The 21568-nt window shown below is 40.6% G+C and overlaps 1 protein-coding gene across 1 annotated transcript in view; it reads right to left on the bottom strand.

Moving 5' to 3' along the window:
- Positions 1 to 17367: 17367 nt before the first annotated feature.
- The window catches only part of LOC122409393 (neural cell adhesion molecule 1-like), a 47362-nt gene continuing 43161 nt past the window's right edge, over positions 17368 to 21568 (bottom strand). The window contains exons 8-9 of the mRNA XM_043416912.1: positions 20703 to 21032; positions 17368 to 18431 (exon numbers count right to left, since the gene is read on the bottom strand). Coding sequence (XP_043272847.1) covers positions 17773 to 18431; positions 20703 to 21032 — 989 coding nt within the window. The 3' untranslated portion in view covers positions 17368 to 17772. The remainder of the gene's footprint in view (positions 18432 to 20702; positions 21033 to 21568) is intronic.

The following is a 21568-nucleotide window of genomic DNA, read 5'->3' as shown; positions in this document are numbered from 1 at the left end:
CTCTTTCTCTCTCTCTTTATCTACTAATCGTTACAAAATTCTATCCAAAGGACAATCGGATGGCACGAGTAATACGGATTCCTTTTCAGACATCTTGACAAAATAAAAACTCTTGCAACGCTTCTGAGTACCTCAACTGTCAATCGATTGAATTGGCTCCGTTGAGCTAAGGTTTCCGGATACACTTTTCTATAAAACGATCCTAATACAATAGTACATAAACGACAAAGAAGTTCAATATAGCCTCCACCCTGCATAAGATCGATTCCGTATTACATCATTTGCCATTATCATATATAAAAACGATTTCGTAACTGTCAATTGCCAGCACAGATGAAAGTCGATTTATGGTTATGGAACCTCGATATCACCCTTTAACAAAGATTGTACAATCCCAAGTATATAGACGAAATCCATTGTAGCCGGCTCCTTCATTGATGCAATATCTCTTCTTTCCAGTCCTGCTCCATTCGCTCTTTACACAGGGCAAAGGGGAGCAGAATAGCAACGTTTTTTGCTGTCCAAGAAGAGAGTAAGAGCTGGTTATCAAGGTCAAAAATCACAAGCTACGCCAACACATCCCACTGGGAGAACGCATGTCACATTTTCTCTCGTATTACAGCAAATGATCGTGGCATTACTCTCACCCTTCCCAAACGAACTTTTCCTTGTTCGTTTTCTCATTCTTTCTGCTGCTGTTGCTGCTGCGATCTCTCTTTCTCAACTGCAATTCTAAGAAGCACGAAATCGCTCGGAGGAGCAAACGAATGAAATTGCTGCTGGTTGAGGATCGGGGGAGCGGGCGGCACAGAGGAAGAGGAAGGGCAAGAGAAAGAGCGAGAGAACAAGAGTTTGCGGTTGCGGCCAACCGCCCGAATATTACGCCAAGACGAATGCCCGTAATAAAGTAAACTGCACAATGCTAGCGTCTAGGCAAGGCGTGTGCCTCGAACAGGTTTTGTGGCATGTATATAAGAATAGTTCCAAAATAGAAGGTAAGAAGAATAAGAAGGTGGAAAGTGGCGCTGGCTGTACCGAGGAACCTTTAAGAAAAGCTTCGTACTCGAAAAAGTACGCTTTGCCTTCTTATGCCTCCCTTATTCGCGCGGAGTGGAACTCTTCCGCGAGTGCAGTGCAATGACCCTGAACCTAAGAGCTTCGGCTTTCCCTCGTTGACACTTCGCTTACACCCAAATAAAAGTCTTTTCTGACTCGTATCAAATGTCACCAAAAAGCACTCTTGGACTCTCTAATTTTCGGCACTCACAGAGACGCGCGCACTTCGCTTGAATACCTCTTTTACCGTTCTTTCATCATTATTTTGGCCATTCCAAAGGTGCGCAAACTGCGTCCTCCACCGTGTGCTTCCGAGACTACAAAGTAAGAGGCTCTTCTCCGTTTTCGGATCACGAGTCGTGCACTCCCCTTTGTGCTCAACTATCCGTGCTCACAGGTTTAAAAGCGTCGATTATTTCATTGGAAGTTCGAGGTATACATTGGTATAGAGACTTTGGACCTGTTGAACGGGAGCTATGCCATAATAAAATCATGAAATCTTCCCGTACAACCGTGCGACGCTCCGTATAACTTTGCTTGCGCGTTCCGCACCCAGTCACTTCACTTCGCAAATGCAATACTTCAAAAATTTACGCGTGGAAAAGTTTTCTCGCTCTTTCTATAAGAGTCGTAAACCCGAATAACACAAAAGCACGTTTTATGTCCCACTTTCACAAGAATATGTACACACGATGTAAGCGTTTAAACATGGAGAGTTTTCACTGCACTGTGGTAGAGACGAACGGTTGACGAAAAGCCATACTCTCGTCCGGTGAGGACAAATGGAACACATACGTGTAAGGGAATCCATAAAATACCCGATTTGATGGACAAATTGTTAGGCATGCGGTACATGACGAATACCGAAAAATTAATATGGCACAGAGGAACGGAGAAAAGTAAAACGGAGACTATAAAAATAAATGTCCAGTTTTTATGAAGGACGTTAAATTAGTTTTGCTTTTATTAACGCTGATAAAATTCTAAGGATTTATACATCCGGACGATAGCCGTTGATCCTACTGTCGCGCGTAGTTGGATTGTTCGTCATATTCAGGATGAATAACGGAAAAAAACATTCGCTAAGAATTCCTGTATTCTTCATTTTTTTATTATCTGTCTCATAAAAAATTGCTATGGCGACACCGCAATATCGTTGCATCCTGTTTTTCCCTTTGGATAAGCCATCTCTTCGCGCAACGGATACAAATCCTTCCAGGTAGAGAAAAATTCTGATGACTTTCCCAAGCTTATATGCCTCGTTTGATGTTGCTCTTTGCCATACTTTTGGAATGCAGCAGAAAAATTTAATTTCAAAACGTTCGCAATCTAATTGTTTGTCTTTTGAGTGAATTAAAATTTCTCTCATTCCAGACTCCAGGCTCCATCACATTAAGACGAAAACGAACATTTCAAGTCCGTCCAACGTTCGTTGCACAGCCTCAACCGGAGATGTCACCTTACAAATCTTGCCAACACAAACAACTCGTTGATATTTCATTTGCTTCAAAGCGCAATGATTTTTTCATAATTACAGCTCTACGTGTCTGAGGCATATTCTCGAAAATGAGGGCAGAGCTGGTGCTCAATTAGTTTCATAAAAATAATAACGACTTGGCTACTCGACTGGCATGAGAAAGTGAATCAAACCTCATCAGGGTACATGAACGATGAACCTCCCAAAGGCTCTTCGTTACATTTTCGTTCAATAATGTCGACGCTGAGGGAGGAACTCTTTTGTTCAACCGCACTCAATGGGGTATCGATGATATGTTATAATTAACACAATATTATAAAATCTAAGGCAAATTCAATAGCTCCTGATCGAGTTGCACATTAAATCTAACACAGAATAGCTTCCAACGTCAGTGAATGAACATTTTTTTGTGTCCGCATGCCATATATACACTCAGCCCGTTTGTATTACTATTTTTTGCAGTCACTGTGCATTTGGAATCCTGGGAAATTTCGGCCTCGAAATTCCACGTTTCCTCATTCAATGTCTATCCATGAGCATTGTATTCATTCCCCTAATGAGTGCCTTGTAGTCTGTATATATTCCCGAATCTCATTAGAATACACAAGAGTAATCTCATCACTGTCGCAAACGTTGAATGCAGAGAGAACGGAATTATTGAGCAATTGGATACTAGCGTGAATCTGTAACTTTTTTAAGAGAAAGCGTGATTATAGACGATGTTTGAGTTTCATGTGATCAGATAATTCAACAATTTAGTCGTTTCAGTGGAGCTCGAATGTTTAATTTGAACTTTCGAGTATTGAAAATGCATGAACATTTTGAAAGTTTGTTCAATGGATCGCACTGCAGTCTCGATTCGAATATTCCCGAGTTAGCAAATTCGTCAGGAATATTAGAGCTCCACATCCGAGGCAATGTAATCCCAAGAGCAGTACCGAAATGCATGGTCCGAACGTATTGCCAGAAACTGGAATAAAAAAGAGGTTGGAAGCTGCGATGCACGTGAGCTGTATCCAGAGGCTGCAGCATGCGTCTCGCACTGGCTAGATGGAAATAATTTAAAAGCCGTCCTCGAAGATGAGATAGGGTCGTCGTTTGCACGGACAGGACAAATAATAAATGCACACAACGTGCCGACGCGAGAGCAGAGTTGCGCACGTAGAGGACTTGAGCGCATTCTGCCAGTCTCAAATTTCCTCGCAGTCTAGCAGCCAAAGTGTAGAATCCCTCTGGCACAACAAGAGACCTGACAAACGGTGTGCCGTGTGCATCGTGGCGGCTTTCACGCCGCCATATCCGCGTTTTGCCTACTCCACTTCGCGTGTCAGGCACACGTGTTACGCTTTTTTTCTTTCGCTGTTTACCACCACCGCCCCCTGCCCCCTCCCCGTTTCCAACGACCCCAAACAAGCACCCTGGGCGCCAACGGAAAATGGCTCTAAATATTTACGCGCGCGGACGTGTGCCTGCTATTTTATTTATAATGCACACACGTACAACATAACCTGCGTAAAAATAAGAGGTAGCCTATGGTCTTGAATACACCCCGCCCTCTCCCCCGCCCCCGCCCATTTACACACGCGTGCATACAGTACAGCACAAGAGGTTGACTCGCCCTCTACAGGGAATGAGAAGCATACCTTTCCTACCCCGGCATACCGATTCCCATATGCGCTCTCTTGTTTGATTCATATCTCGCAAATATTTTCCCAAATGTCCTCGCGTGAAAATATATTTCATATTAAATTTGTACTGTTTGCTCAGCAACCAGGTGATTACAACGTTCATCCTGCTGTAGACGAACGAAATAGCCACTTGAGTGCTATGGGTCCTGATGATAGTAAATAACAGCAACGGTGAAGCGGGCCTGTTCGTTCGCAGCGCGAGTGTAACCACATGGAAGCTTTGTTCTCGAATAGACACTTTTCTTCAATTGCGCACGAGAATCGACAATTGTAGTTTTTCAAATACAATTAAAGCCCGATAATTTCTTCATTCGTCCGTCACTAATTTCTTTCGGCTATTCGATTTTGGAATATAATGAGCACTCTATTATAGAGGTTCGTACACTTTTCGTGCTGTATTTTGTCAAAAAATATGGAGTTATTTAACAATTCGTACACATACTTCCGAAAGGAAAGATTCGCCAAAATAAATATGAATATATTCCCCTGAGGAGTGACGTCCAAATTTTTCTATCAAAATGCACATTTTAATTGCGATTAATCGCGCAGAGGAAAAATCAATAAGGTGGATAGGTATATTGAGCGAAAACTCTGGAGGCTTGTAATCCCTTAAGCCTGTGCAAAAGACAAAAATGCAATGAGAAGTTATAGTATAGTTTAGGAAAACTATATACAGTAAGAGAGTGCAGAGTGCACGTATATACAAAGTACATAACAAGCTTTATCGGTAGCGAGTCACCGGTTACAGCAGCACGTAAGTCCGTGGGTTCGTGCGGGTCAGCCATTCTGTTTTTGGCAGAGTGCCGGGTGACATTAATCCTTAGGACTCCTCGAGGGGTGCAAAGACTGACGGGAGAGAGGCTTAGGTACATACCCAGCGTTATATAACATTATGTACAGAACTCTCCACTGCAATGCATGTGCATATAATATATACGTATTCGTTTAAAAAGACTTGCACGTTACCGTATTGAAACGAGCCAGGGCTGCACACAGCTACTCGACGAACGAAAGTCCAAAACGTCTCGAAAAAGTGACACGAAACTTCTACAGGCTGCGTAGATCACAAAAATTTTTAAATACATTGATCTTGCACGTATCCAAACAACGGTCTGGTTTTTCAATGCAGTTACACACGACTAATTGGAGAATAAATTAAGAGTTTTATGTCAATATTTCAAGATCGATAGACCCAGGAAATTTCACACGAATTTTCTGTGAATACGGAATTGAATTGTAAGATGGAATTGACGGGATGTTGAGTAAAAATTTCATGCTGACAGAATGCAATGGTTTCTGGCAGCATGATATGCGGAAGAATTTTAATCGATTGAGTGAAACGAGGAATATGTTTTTCGTTGTAAAGGTTTTATGCTGCTCGAGCGAATGGTCTACGCAATTTATGACCTCAACAATATCAAAGCTTATGAGAATATAAGCCTGTCACCGATATAATCTCAGAAGCAGGAGAGTTGAAAGCTGCTTAAGTGATGAGGAGTGGTTGAAATAAGCCTGAGCTTATACACTGCCGCTCTCCAATAACGCGCTGGCCTATTCCGTAAAGTGGAAATTTTATTGAGCATCGAACGAAGAAGTGATCGCGTGACTAGATTGTATACGATTGAAGACGCTGCACCAAGCGCGTCGAGGTTGGGGAGACAAACGGTTCGATGTAATTGCAAATTCAGCCCAAATCCACCGGCCATTTTACAAAATCGATTTCTCATTCGATTCAGTAATTCTTGGCTATTTTCAATAATCGTTTCAGGCAGCTCGTGGCGATCTCGCGAAATTTTTGAAAATACTTTGAGTGGATGATAAAGACGAGTAATCAGTAGGACAAGGCTGCGTGATAATTCCGAATTATTATAACAGCACACAATTCCATTTGAAAAAAATTGAAAATTTTTCATTCAGTGTTCAATATCGTTCAGAAGGTTTTTCCTTTTTTCGATGGCTTTACCCAGGTGAAAACCTCACGCGCGTCATTTTCAAGTATATTTTCAAAGATAAAATGAACCAGAACGCGAAATAATTTTATTATTTACCCAAAAGAAAGGTTGAGAATTCGATCATTTAGGCATGTAGATTTTTTAAATGCAACAGAATTTTGGCATACGATTATACATTAGTTATTTTAATCTATCATTTTTAATAATATCATTTTTTTTGTCAGTTTGCCATGGAATGAATTAGTCTATGATTTAAAGATATAAATGTTTCTTATCTCGTGATTCGCTGAGTATCCTACGTTGGTTCTTTCTCTCGTTCCGGGGCGACCTCACAGCTCTCGAAAGTGATGCCAGATTCGTGTATATTGATGGGATGTAGCGATCTTGGAGGTGTGAAATCGACGACAGCCCCGGACCGAAAGAGAGCGAGCTTGGCGAAAATTTCGGGATATCGACGTTTGGTCGATAGACATTACAAATATTATGGGACTGCTAAAGTTAGCTGAAAGGTGGACCATTATCAAGACAGATATGAGATATAACAATTGTCCTTCGCTGTTGTTCTTTCCTATCAACGAAGTATCAATAACGAATCCCACTCGTCACAGATCTGTCGGAAGGCCCGTTGTCATTATGACATTTGACAGCAAAACCAATAACTTCAGAGTCGCAGTTCGACCTAGGCCCTCCAAGGAGTGACGCAAACCCCATGTAACATCACAGCGGACCACGCAGAAAAGCTATGACAACGAACAATTTCGTACTCGCTTTACAATGCTTCTGGATAGAAAAGGCATTATTTTCCTACAGCTATGACCACAAACCCGTACATTTAAGGCTTTTCACATCGAGGTTCGAAGTGCACACTCCTTCAATTCACGTTGAGTGGAAGTATTTCAATAGAGAGCTGGAGACTGCCTGCTCTGGCAGAAAATACGTTCGGTTTACTTGGTAGGTGTCGCTGCCGTGGCAGTCTATACGTACGCGTGTTGTTTTATTTGAGCCTCTTTTGCTGCTATGTATCAAGTTTTTATTGTCGCACGAAAAAGCATAGCCAGAGGGACGAGTAGACGCGCGCGGTCGAACGACAAACACGCGGTTGATGAAACGATCACATCGTCGTCGAATAGTAAAACTCTATAGACATAGAGCTGAAGTCTGCAACGTTGCACCATCAAACTGGAGCTTCGTAGTGGTCAAGCGCTCTCTCCCTCGCTCTCCCTCCCCGCCTTTGCGTGTCAGTATATACGTGTGCACCCGTGTCATGCAATCCCTTTGTACCGTCCGGAAATCTCCTTGATCCGTCGAAAATGCGTTCAATCCTCGTCGACCGCACGTACACATATATACGTAGGTATTTACATTGAGAAAAAAGTGAATATCGGATCAACGAGAGGATTGTACGTATAAGCGACGTGGATGGCGTTCAGTTTTCCTCTGTTCGTACGGATCAAAATAAGCTGTTATCGACTCCGTAGATATCCGTTCGAAGAGCGATGTACCAATTTGTATATATTGTTTCTCGCTAAATTGCACTTTATGAGTGTGTTTCCTTGCGATTTTTCAGCATTTTTAAAATGGAAAACCGCGCACGACTCGAAGCTTTTTTCGCGATTTTCAGGCGGCCGATCCCTGACAATTCGAATGAAAATTCGTCTATTTTTAGTTCGTGTTTTTCCAGATGCTGCTCGAAATTCTTCACAATATACATCCTTTCGCTGATGCACATTTGAAATATGAAGCGAAGATAATAAGAACAGAGATGGAGAATGGATGAAGTAGTAGTCCACGTATAATATGAAAAAATATGATTGCGAAGCTCGACGAATCTTGAAAATCGTTGATCCTCGATACACAAGGACTTGTGAAAACGTAGTGTTTTAAATCTTTCACAAAAATAGTAGGAGGGAAGAGACATCTCCAACATCTCCGGCTCTCTCTACGCTCGCGTTGAGATCTCGCTCAGTCCGGACGCTACACTTTTTTCACGTGTCTCGTATTTCCTTTTAATTTCACTCTCCAAACTCATTTTACTCTCTCCACGCTTTCCCGTTTACGTGCATTATCATTCTTCCCTTCTTATCATTCCCCTTAACCATATTTCGTTAAATGTTTCACTCTATTAAACTGCGCACGTTTGTCGACGGGAGCTTCAGCTCCTCGCAGTTGTAAAACGACTAAGACTTCCGTCTACATATATTTCCACTGCTTTCGGCCCTTTTTACCTCTTCTTTCGCACGCTAAATCTCAACAAGCAAAGTTTCGTGTGAAAAAAATCTCTTATAACACAATTGTAAAAGGCTTTGAGGGTTGAACGCTGCATGTGAATGAATTGCAGCGGGCCACGAAGACTCGTCGAATCGACCGCTTTCACGCTAGTCTTCAACTTCGTCCATGTTTTCATAAAAATTACACAATCCTGAGAACGTTAGCAAATATTTTGAGAAACATATTCGTGATGATTGGGGGCACACAGCTTTCGTTTTGTTCGAATTAAAATAGCGTGGAAGGCAAGATTCATTGTGGAGGCTTTATGGCGATCAGCAAATTGCTGTTGGCCTTAAGAAGTGTCGAGTTTGACCAGAAATAATAATGACTCAAAGGGCCCATATCAAGAGAAACTTTCGTTGTCGTTATGAACATTCCTTTTTTCGTGTATTAAAACTTTTCAACTGCGAAATTGTGTCGTCTGCGTTTTTGAATAAAATGACAGTCTTTGAGCAAAATAAGAGAGAGAATCTAGAGAGTTGCTCGTTTTCTAACGACGTCTGGCTCGGGCCAGTTTGAGTTATGAGTTTTTCATCGTTCGTTTGCCAAGCAGACGACAATTTCATAACCTCTTTTGTCCTTTTCTATCTGTTGTGCTGTCTTCCCTTCCTTTTCTCTATTGCTTCTTATGTCTCCTCACAGTTTTGAAATTGGAAGAAATGTTCTTCTCGCTCTCATGGGCCTATATACCTCGAGACTGGAGCGATGATGAGAAGACTTTGCAAAGTTGTTATTTCACGCAAACCCGGAGCTAAAAGAAATTGCATTTCATTCTCACAGCTTTCCAGCAGCCTATAACGAGGAATAAAATTGCTATACTCATTCGTGCGAATTATTCAACTTTTTATTCCGTCGACCTTAATCGTACGGTGATGCAGTGTTCAATATTATTTTCTCAATGTCCTCAGTTTTTGTTTTATTTCAGCCTTCGATAACATTCTTTCCTTTCCAAAGAAGAGCAGCATTTATTTTGCTCTTTTTTAACCTTTTTTAAGAATTTTATTTTCACTGCATGGAAAATCATTTTTCACTCCACCAGATACGTATGAAATATATCCTCTGCATTGCTGTACGACGTATTAATTCTTCAGACTGCAGACTGCCATAATCAAACGTAGCAAAGTCTCTTTTAGGGCTTAAGCGAAAATTAGAGCTTTCAGCCTTCGATTCAAATCATTATTTCTGTGAAATAAATTTCAATTATGGAAACACATCGTGTCTGCAGTCGAACGGAAAAATGAGAATTTTTCATTTAATAGAGTCGCCCCTAATTTAATTCCTTTATTTACTGGCATTGCAATTCGTTTGAGATATGATTTTTTTAAATATCATCTGGTACATTGAGGTTTCACGCTGTGAACCACAGTGATCTTGGAAGCAGATGAAAAATTCAGAAAAAAAATGAGTTTGTACTGCATGCCTTATGATTCTATAACTTTTTAATTATTCCAAATCTCATAAATTAATTGACAAAGATAGTTTTTATTTTATTTTCAAAAAAATTAGTCTTCCGTTTGAGCGATACATGATTGACGGATCACTACGAAACGTCTGATAACATTCTATTCATATATTAATGAAATCATAAAATTTCTGACGTGTCAATGTGACACGTCAGATATGTATAAAAAATTTTCAAATCATACTCATTAGCATTGCCTCCAGTCTTTCCCAACAATATATTTGCATTCAAAGTGATGTTCTCTGATTTTACATTTTTCACACTGCCAAGTTGATTTTGAGCTCTAGTATCACTCGTTAATAGAGTCGAGCGTTGGTTGAATTAATGTGGAATACGTAGAAGTTGAAATTGAATTAAGAACCTCAGATTCCCTGAGTGACAGACCCATTACGAATCGGGACAAATCGGAATTTCTTATAACCAGCTGGAAGGTCAATCGTAGTATGAACCGGCAACCAAAGTCCGTTTTTATGGGTTTATGGTTCGTGACAAATCCAGAGCTTTTCCTCGTTATTCTTTGAACACTAGACCATAACGAGGAATATCCACGTCGCTTGGATTTTTATGATTGTGAAATGGAAATAAAATTTTTTTCGCTAGCGGTTGAATGTTAGTCAAATTGGTCGATTTTCTGCCAATTTCATGACGAGTTTTCAGCAAGTTCAAAACTACTGCCTCCAACATTATAATAATTACTGCCTACGGAAAATTCAAAACTCCGGAATTGATGAGAATTCGCTCTATGGAGCTAAGACATAAATGAAAAAGAATCGCTGAATGTTTATGATCGATTCTAAAAAGCCTGCAAAGCAAACACTTTAAGGGCCGCTACAGTATTGAATTAAATCGGGCCACTTTTCATAAATTAATACGATAGAAAAAAAATAAATAAAACACGAATATAAAATTTCACGCGCATGAAGAACATTTTTGACGTACTTTCACATAACCGTTCGCGGTGCTGGTTATTTCCGGAGTTCGCATATAAAATTCGAGTTTTTCCATTGAGCTTTCGATTAGCGGAATGACAGGAAGAATATTATTGATGTAGGGAGAAAAAAAGTTGATTAATTAAATGAAAACGAACGAGAGACTTTGACACATCGTTGAAGCAATGGGTTTCATTCATGTTGCACTGATAGGAGCCACACTAACTACGTCCGCATGGAGCTCTGTTCCCTGCTGTGTCTGCTGTAATTATTATGCATTGCTATGCAAATAGATTGACATTTAATAGACCTCCCGGTAACTGTTGTGAGGAGACAACGAAATAGCTCTGTGTACCGGTGGTTGATATGATGTTGCGAGGCTCTGTAGCCCAAATTCGACGAGAGAGAATAAAATGTCTAGGGGAGGAGTCGCCAACTTAATTTCAGGGGGAGATGGGAATGGACGCAAAAACCCGAATGTAAAAGCGAACGTTCGTGTTGCAAGCTGTTGCTGCATTCTATTATCATCTATGCTTATATATATATATATATTTCGTGAATGTGTTTTCGCGTGCACATATAGCGTAGCAAAACCTTGTTTACTTGATTTCTCATCGCAGGTTTCCCAATTAACATCATTGTAGCATATGAGTCTGTATGCGTATGAGTGCGCTAGTAAATTCGCGTGCATGGCTTCGTGCGCATGATATTTCTATACAACACCGTTAGTAAACACGAAGAGCAATTAGATTCGGTATCGAATTTAGTGACGCAATTCCCGTATTGGAAAAAGTTTTTTCGACTGCGAGCAGCCCAGCGTGTATCGAACGAGAAGATATTTTATTATTCAAAACTCTGAAACATTCGCATGCCTCTGCTATCGATGTCTGTATATATGAATTCTAAAATTGTCGAATTATTTCACTTAATTCATTCTCGCATCGCCGCACTCTTCATCGGAATGCTTTTCCAATCGAAAGTATTTCGCGTTAGTTTTGATGAGTCGAAGTAAAAATTGCGTCCTTTTTGAACCCCATCAGCCTCCACTTTCAGGATACGAACACGACCTGTATCAAGAACGGAAGCAGCACCGGAGGCACAACAGCTATAACAATACATTTGCTGACCGAGATGAACACGGATGCATAGTGAAGAAAGACTTCAGCGATTCTCCCTAGCGATTTTCCAACGGTTTCGTGAATAGAAACTTCATGAAGTTTGCACATGACACGAAGCCTTGTCGGTGACGGTCGACTATCTTTCGCAACCGCATCCAACGTGTTCATGAGAAACTCATACCGCGTCCGGACAAACGAAAATATTAGATTGTCATTTCAACACGACTGCCTGCGTAAACAAAGTCGAGGCAAAAATTACATGACACTTTGACGTAACAGCAAAATATTTATCGGCCCCTCCGCATTCTCATTCTTGGTATCAATACATAAAAAAAAACATTTTTTGGTGCTCCACTATGATCCACACTACTTTCATACAGGTGGTGTAGCAAATTTTATTGCTCGCAAAATTATACCCCTCAAACCTTGGGGTTTGGGTTGAATGCGACACAGGCAACGTTGGGTCTCGGCGTTTGCATTTCTCTCTCTCTCTCTCTCTCTCTCTCTCTCTCTCGATTCCTACGTATACGCATAGCTCGCGTATCCGTAAAGTTTTATGGCATGTTCTGAGTTGGCCATGTATGAGTGTACCACGAATAATGATAACAGTAGTTACCCCGATATACCGACTTTTTAAAGCTGTCTGTGCGCGCTCTGAACAAAACTTACCGTCGGCCCAGCAGCGCCTTTTTTTACGTGTTACCTTGATCCTCGTATGCGAGTGCATGGGCTGACTGCGGCTCGTTCGTGCACAGTGGCCACTTCATGTGGCATTATATCCGCGCTATACGACAAGCCAACTATGTATTTTCGCGCTCGAGTGAAAATACAGAACGAGTGAGGGGTGCCGGAAAAATGCAGAAAATTTAAAGCCATCGGGCTATTCCGAACACGAGTAGCTAGGATTACATTTAGACATGGACATTGGAAAAAAAAATCAACGCTTTTTTCACTCGTTATGCATCTTTCAAAATACATGCTGCTCAATTCGCACTAACAAAGTTCTCATGACGAGAACGAGGAATCAAAAAAATTTTAACAATAGCTATATTGCAGTAAATATACAAGATTACAAAACAAATTTAAATTCCACTCAGATAGAAAAAAAAAATTAAAAAAAACGATCCCTTTTTGTAGATTGTTAAAGAAATATATTGGAAAATTTTTGACGCTTTGCATTGTTCCCAATTTTGTATTTTATTCGACAGAGAGAAAACGGATTGACACGAATAACATTATGCCTTGGCTATTAACTAGTAAAACTCACAGAAAAAAAATTATCAACTTTCTTTCCGGGGAAAAAAATTGAAGCTCGACTTCTTTAGTGGTTTCTTTGAAATTTTTTTTTTTCACTCCCGACATTTTGAAAATATCGTAATCTCGTCCGAGTCCGGCTCCTGGGCACTGACCAAGGACCAGTTATTAATGGTCTTTCTTATCTATACGCCTAAGAAGAGCGTTTCAGTTTGCTCAGATGCGTTATTATATTATTACTATATACGTGTAAATAGTTCTTTTAATTCTCCGGCTATACGTATTTTGACGAAGGTTCGACATTTAAAGAGTGTGATAATGGATTCTCATACGCTCATATACGATTACGTGCCTTCATCTATATCGTTTTTTTTCCCTTCTGACTACTCCCACGAGGAGTCTCGAATTCGATTAATGTGTTTTATGACAGCGGTACGTGATACCCCAGACTTCGAACTCATCCTACATCCGCGTTGCCGAGTCTCATTTGAACTTGATCTTCGAGCATCTCTACGGTGGAAAGCAATTATGCCATGGTTTGAGAACCGGTTATTTCTTCGCAATGTAATACAATCTGGCTCTTCGATTCGTTCCTCATCTTGCGTACTCGATATAACTTGTTAGACATAATTAATTACGAAGGAGAATTAAACTTGTCAATGCGTGGGCAGGGCCGAGAAAATTAATTATGGACGCCGGTCATTGTAAAACTGGTAATAAGGAAATAAGCGAGTACGAACATTTCTTGAATAATTACTCGAAACGATCTCACTTCATTTTGCGGTTCGCCATTTTTCCAACGAAAAATAAATAACCAAGAGTATGAAAATGTTTGAATTCTGTCTTAAAAGAAATTTTATTGAATTATTCTCACTAGGGAACTGTAGAAGTACGCAGTTTAAAGGCAAATTTCTTTTTATATTTTTTGCGTTGCCATGGAAGCTTTGCTATACGCCAATTCATTTCCAGGCGAACTAATTTTTCTACTAGTGACTCCGCACATTCCGATTGTCCATCATTTTAGTTTTCGAAAAAAAAAAAATTATAAGCATAAAGGCTACGTTATAATTACGAGCGAAAACGAAAGGCAGACCTGACTGTGTGAGAAAGGGAAAACGAGGAAAAATCACAGAAAGAGGACAGATCGTCCCTGTTGAAGGAAGAGACAAACAGCTGAAAATAGAACTCCCGAGGCTTTATGCTGTATAACCCAGCATCGTTATCCGTTCGCTCTTTCCTCTTTTGGTAAAAAGAACATTCTCAGAAAAATCGTGGCAATATACACACAGTGGAAAAGTATAGAAGCATCGAGTCTTTATATTTATATGGCTCGTATCGCTGAATAGTGCGGGGAAAAATGGGCCATGGAAAGAATGAAAAGATCCGTGCCGGGGATCAAAGGAGAAACTTGGCGCGATTGCGGAAGTCTATAGAAATAAAAATCTTGCCCTCGTCACGAGAGGCAAAGATCGGATAGTGAAACTCTATCTTTAAGCATACCAAAACATACCGTTTTAACGGTATCCAAATCTGAATTCGTGATAGATCTTTCGAGTCAATTTTATTTGCGTAGAAAGTGTTCAGCTCTTCATTTTATGCCTGGATCAAAGTCTCGATTACTTTCAAAAGAATCAACATTGTTGGAATAGTAGAAAAATCGTTCCAGGCAAACGCTATAGCGAAGAATATTTTCCTCTCATCCATTCATTTTCATAATCACGGTAGAACGTCTCATCGTTTCCATTTTTATCGTGGGCGAGTTCCAAAGTTTTCTTATATTTTAATCAATCATCTACGAGTTTTCCTCGGACGGAGCCATTCGATCAGGCTTTTTTCTACCATGATAGAATGAATGTTAGCGAAAAGAAGCACAGCTACATGCAGGCCTACAATAAAAAAAAACATCGCTCGGGACAATGCATCTGTAATCTGTAGAGCTGTAACCTGCGAACTGGAATTCCTTTTGTACAATTTCTCCCCGTGTATTTTCACTGGAACGGATGACAGACTGATTGCTTCTCTTCTGGATTGTCGCTTCGCGTATCTTTACCTCGCTACTTACCTTTTTCTCTTTTTTCTTCGCATGCATGCATAGAATTATCAATTTGCTTTGTCAATTTTCCCAATAGATAATCAGATAGTATATCTATTCCTTGGTGCATGATGAACGAATTTTTTTAATCTACGTTTTTAATCAATAATCCGATAATATGTCGTTATATGTATACGGATACACTAGTATTCGGAAAGTTTGTTACTTAGGATTTTTGAGGTGAACAGATGTCTATAAAAATGTTTCGATTTGTAGATGAATATCTCCTGAATGTACTGTTTCAAGGAAAACTGAGGTTGCTAAACTAATTTTGGGAAAATTAAATGTCGAAGTTGAGTAAAAATGTTTTTCATTGGATCGGTTGAGTGGGACGAAGTCGTTACCTTCATAATTTTTTGCTTGTATCACTCTTATTAATGAAGAAATTCATTTGAAAAATGACAGTTTGGATCAGGACGATGTATAGAATTATTTAACTGAAAAGAACAGATAGTTTACCGATTTAAATGACAAGAAATCACCGAAAATATGTGATCCAACTCACTGCATCCAGGCCAACAGCTGAGTACGAAGAAATTACACGCAACGTTGTCCAACTTTGTCTGTATTTCAACGCAACTTTCAATTACCGAGAATAAATGTACTATCAACCTTAAGTGATTAAAATAAACGTATTTCTGAATAATAATTAATATTATCATTGACACACTTGAAAATTTTCGCATTGTTCATCTGAATGAATAGTAATCATTCAGTACTTATGTATATGGTGGCATTGCTGACGTCACTCAATGTATTAGCATTGGAGCTTCGTCCCTTACCCCCACCTTCTAAAAAGATTTAGCTACTTAATGCGAACGCATTAAGTTGTTTAATCCTCAATCATAAATTCGTTCTGTGAGAATTGTTCAAAATAATACAGGAGAATGATAACAAAAACGTTTTCAAACGTTGACAATAATGACCTGCAACTTCTGGACGGCACGTAGTCCGAACGTTATTACAGAAAAGTATCGCATAGGAAGCATGGGATTACCATGGGAACCATGGAAGATTACCGTAGATATACTTACGTGGAGAGTACTTTGAAAAATAAAAATAAGCTGAATGCGAAAATTCTTGAAAAGGCCACTCGAAGGTTACTCACGAAAAGACCAGCCGTGTAGGTAGTAATTGGCATTGTCACAGCGCAGTGCGATGGTCGTTTCCTTTTCTCTCGGCGTGTCGTTCACGTGCCACGGATTTGCATATCCGCGGGTCATCACCTTCAGCTGTTGATGGAAATGGTGATCGTACCAGCTCTAAATTTTGAAATTTAGTGAGGATTGAAGAGCAACGTAGGATAGAAGCGAGAGAAAGCTTCCTCGCCACGAAGAGCGAAGTGAGCGGCGTTCTTAAGATGGAGCGGAGTTCTGAAGCGAACGGACAAGGTGACGAGACAGGAAGAGCTGAGTAGCAGCTACTAACGCCAACACCAGTTATCCTCTGCAATCCCCATCCTCGAGTTTAAACCTCTCGAGTACTAAACGCAGAAAGAGAGAAGAGGAGAACAGGAAAAGAGAATAATGCGCACTGCCGAAATCTATAATACAACACGGAGAGAGAGAGAGAGAGAGAGATAGAAAGAACGCGAGAGAGAGCGATCACACTTCCGGTTGACGGATTGATCGCAGTTTATTTCTACGCAGACTGAAACTCTCTTCCCTCAAGACCCCTTACTCTCTTTCGCCTCCTTCTATATTTCTTTTTCTCTCACGTATCCTTACCTATATAGGGCTTCTTAACGAGGTGATTTATCGTTTGAAACGCCGAAAATCCCTCTTCCTCTTTTTCAACGTTCAGAGCTAAAACTCCCAACGGATCAGCCACCCTGCGATCTCGATCGCAAGTAAATGATAACGATATCGAGCTAGAATATCTCCAGTCCGATGTAGCATCGGAACTGGGACGCCTGATGAGATAGCTCGTACAAAAAATGACTTTTAAATCGCAGAAACCCTACATTTTGGGATTGCATTTTTTTTCTTTCGATAATGATGCTTCCACAATCTCCAGATAATGGAAAAATAAAAACGCGCGTGATGATATAATAAATATATGGACGTATAAGTGTGTATAGATATATAGGTTTATATATAAATCGAATTTATACATGCGTTTCGTACATACTTTATATACCATGAACATCTTAATAACGACATTTTATTGTCTATGTACAGACATCGATAAACTTTGGCCTCGTCGTATCGTTTGAGTGTGCTGCAATCAATGTTTTATTTCTGTCCTTCTTTGCAACGGTAGAGAATGTAATTTCGAACAGTCCCAACATTGAGAGGATTTCATATTTTTTTTTGTTGCCTCTCTGCAAAAACATGGTAGCTTGTTTTCTTTGTTTCTTCTTCCATTAGATTTGTTATTGGAGCGTCATAGCGATAGCACAGGAAACTCGTGCAAAGAATGGGAGGAATAGAAACGGAAGGTAGGGCGATAATAGTAGGATGAAGGAAGTGTGATTTCATATACAGCTTTCTTGTACACGTGAACTTCTCGTGTAGATATCGTGGGTACGATGAACTGGAAGTGTGCTTGGTCTTGCCGGACTAGATTCGTCCAGTCGATCCACGTAGTCGTCTGGACATTTCCACGCAGTGTCCCTTGAATGTAGCACCGACGAGGGCAATGGATACTCATAATCGACGAAATGATCACGAAATTCATCTGTTTTCGTCCTCTCAATTTTCGGGGTATAATTCGGCTCGAATATAACGGCTCTCCGTTCAACCTTGTTTGGTATTACGTCGGGATTTTCCTCCGTCGGATCAACAGCTGGGTGCAGTTGCATCTGCTGCTGCTGATTGTGATCTCTACTCGTTTCCTTTGCCATTGGATCTCTCGTTGTATTCCTAGGAGCTTGGTCTCTAATATCACTGAAATCTCGAGAATCCTTAGTGTCACGGTGTGAATCTTTGCACGGTACAAGAGGAATGATCGATCGGTCTTCTTTGCTCTCGCAGTGAACGACGTGAGTTTGGGTCTTGATGGGTTGCATAGGATGATTACGACGATAAACCGTCAAGGTAATTCCTACGATAAGGATACACGCCGCAGTTATGCCACCGGCGAAACACGCCACTAGAAGACTGTAGTCCGAATCTTTTTCAGCGGATCCTCGACCTGCCGAGAAAACAAGAAACAACGAAAAATATATTTCTCGTTGAAGAAATAACGTGGGCGAAACGTGAACCGAGTATTAGGCAAATCGATAACGAGGTATCTCTACATATTTCTCTGATCGTACACAAAAGCATCCCTCAATCTTCCTGAACCTGAGGAGTCGAATGTCTGGGGCTGAGTTTTCTCCGAACGTGTCTGGTGAACAAATCTTTTCACATAAGCACCCACGTCTCAAACAGTTTCTACATTCCCTGCACTTTTCTAGTCAACAATGAGTAGATGTTAGGAGATGGTAAATGTGAAGCATACAAATCTCGAGACAGGCGTTGACCCCCTGCGAGAAAAGATTCTTAATGATGAAAACCCCAATTTGGAATTATCCGAACGGATGGCAGCTCCTTGACGGCTTTATTGTTCGTCTCATTTGGAGAATTCTTATTATAGCCTTGTATAACATGATTTCTGCATTTCCAGTTATATTCAAGTGAGCTCGAACCTTCGAGATTATTGATCATGGACCACCTCTCAAATACAATGCAGATGAGTTTCTCGTCAACTATTCTCGAAACCATGAACGAGGTGGAACTTGTCCTCTCGTGAATATTGCAAGCACTACGTTTAATCTAAATCTACTGTCCTTCATTCAAGGGAAGGACCCTCCATGGTTCGTCAAGGCTTTATAGCCACACAGCTTCTATTTATAGGTCGACGACACAGGCCCGTCTCCGTTCGATGCTCCGCGTGGATGTGTTATTGTTTATTTGGATTCCTACGTGAGTGAGTGATCCAGAAGTGTGACGAGATTGCTCGTCTAAACCGTAAATGGATGACTATGATTGTGAAGCTGCGATAACCGATGAATCTGACCTGTTGTCAGTGTAGAAACAAGGAAGGTCCAGTTCTCAAGTATCCTTCAAAGCAGCCTATCGGTCAATCTACCTCAGGATCCTAACTTCGTTTGCGCCCTTAAAGTGATCATACATCTTCCGAAACTATCAGTTTAGTTTATCATCAGCATCAAAAGCGGACACATTCATTTGGCCCTCGTGCGAGAAGTAGAAGGCAATGTGAATCTGTTCCCCCAAAGTAAATAGTCATCCTGACACTCTCGTTTTGAGATATCCGACCAAAAAGGGCTCAGTTCGGATAGATACAAAGAGGGACTGGGGTAGCTGGCATGATAGCTTGAAAAATGTATATTTCGATTAAATAAAAATGCCACGGTATAGAATTTCTTTAAAAAGGTAAAAGAACAACGGTGGATACAGAAAGCGGAAGCGTTTACTAACATTACTGTGCGTATATACCGCCACTAGAATTGGCTTCACTATTCTTGACTAACTTACCAGCAACATGTATACTGGTACAGTTTGCTGGGTCAACTCACGCAGGAGAGTTGGGATGGAAGAGAACACACTATCATCTCTTCCTTGGGATATTTTCACGGTCCAATGAATATCAGGACCAACAAAGCTATACAGATAAGCACGAGAGTTGAACGGGTGACCCTGGCCGTACGGGATATTATAGTTTCAGCTGTGTATATTCTGCATACAGTTTGTGGTACGGTACGGAGGTTAACAGAAGAGACTGCGCTGCAAGTTTTCTCGTGAGCCTTGTGAACCAAGTTAAATATGAACGCAGGATACACACGTGCTTTAATACCAACTTGCAGAATTATACGTATGCATGCCTGAAGTACGTATGTACGTTGATGACACGTATATGTACCCTGAGTGTATATCCCCGATAGAAACGGTCACGCATACTTTTGCATCAAGCATGAATAAACCATGGAGATGGAAATTAAAGACGATAAACGCGCGCGCGAGCGCACGTACAACTGGTAGCGAATGGGACAGGAGCAGTACGATATGAAAGGGAAAAGAGAGCGATAGAAAGAAAGCGAGGGAAAGCAAGATAGCACAGACTGAGAGAGAAGCCCCTTTTTTCCTCTTTCTACCCACAGAAACTTTATGGGATTTTAATTCAGGGCTCTTACTAAAGGGCACAAAAAGCGGAAAAGCTTTCGTTCCATACCCCTTACAGCTACTACATCGGCCCCAAAGGGCGCGGACACGCTATAGCGCTACTGATCGGAAGAGAAGATTAAATGCAAAACGAGAGCAAAATGACTATGAGCGGTTCGAAGCACATGTATTACGAAGTATCACGACTGCAATGACTCGTCGGTATTTGAGGTTAATTAAAATTGAGGATAATTAATGAACGATGGAAAATATATGTGATGGAATAGCGAGGCAGACTCACCTGTCGTGTACATTGCGACGCCCTTCAAAGACACGGGTTCCAACGTCACCGGATGACTTCGTCCTTTGGCGTTGACCGCGTACAGCAAAAGGCGATAATTTCGCCCCGGTTCTAAGCCTGGCACTTCAAAAATCGGTCCCCGGTAATCACCCATGAGAATCGATTTTTCACTGCGATTTGCATAAATCGTATTTATATGGGATACACTCTCTTCATTGTAGACTTCGAGCTCAAAACCCGTCAATGGTAGACCCCCGTCGAATCCTTCGTTGCATCGAACTATCAGCCAATCAGCCTCCTGCGAATCCTTCTGCTTGAATTCCTCGTGCCCTGCTCGTAGACATTCCACAGAAATGAAAAAATTATTTATCGATTCAGAGGATTGAGAACTCAGATAGTTCTGTAATCGTTTGAGGAATGACTGATCGCTATCTAATTCCAATTTAGTTATTTATCTATTGAGAATCTGCAGTCATCGATAGATCCGTCTGTTATTCAAACCGAGAGGTTCTACCAATACTTTTGAAGGCAATCACTCATTCCAATAAACAGCCACACACATGCACGTAGTTCGCAGACTACGATAAGACCGTAGACATTTTTTCAATCGTGCTATTCATTTGTCATAATTATAATGAAATTATTTTCGTTTCAGGATAATAAACGAAGTCCATCAGGATGACCAATGACATCCTCACCATGAGAGACAAATGTAAAATGAAGATTTTAAAACTTCCAGTAAAGCCTTTGATTTTTATAGTTTTTGTAAAAATCTCTGATTTCTAACTCGGATCTCTCGACTAAACAAGAATAGATATGTCTGGGAAAAAAAAAAGTATCGAAAACGTAGTGTGAAAAACATATAG

The sequence above is a fragment of the Venturia canescens genome, chromosome 4 (assembly GCF_019457755.1).
Source record: "Venturia canescens isolate UGA chromosome 4, ASM1945775v1, whole genome shotgun sequence".
Classification (NCBI taxonomy): Eukaryota; Metazoa; Arthropoda; class Insecta; order Hymenoptera; family Ichneumonidae; genus Venturia; species Venturia canescens.
This window is presented reverse-complemented; position numbering and strand designations above follow the sequence as displayed.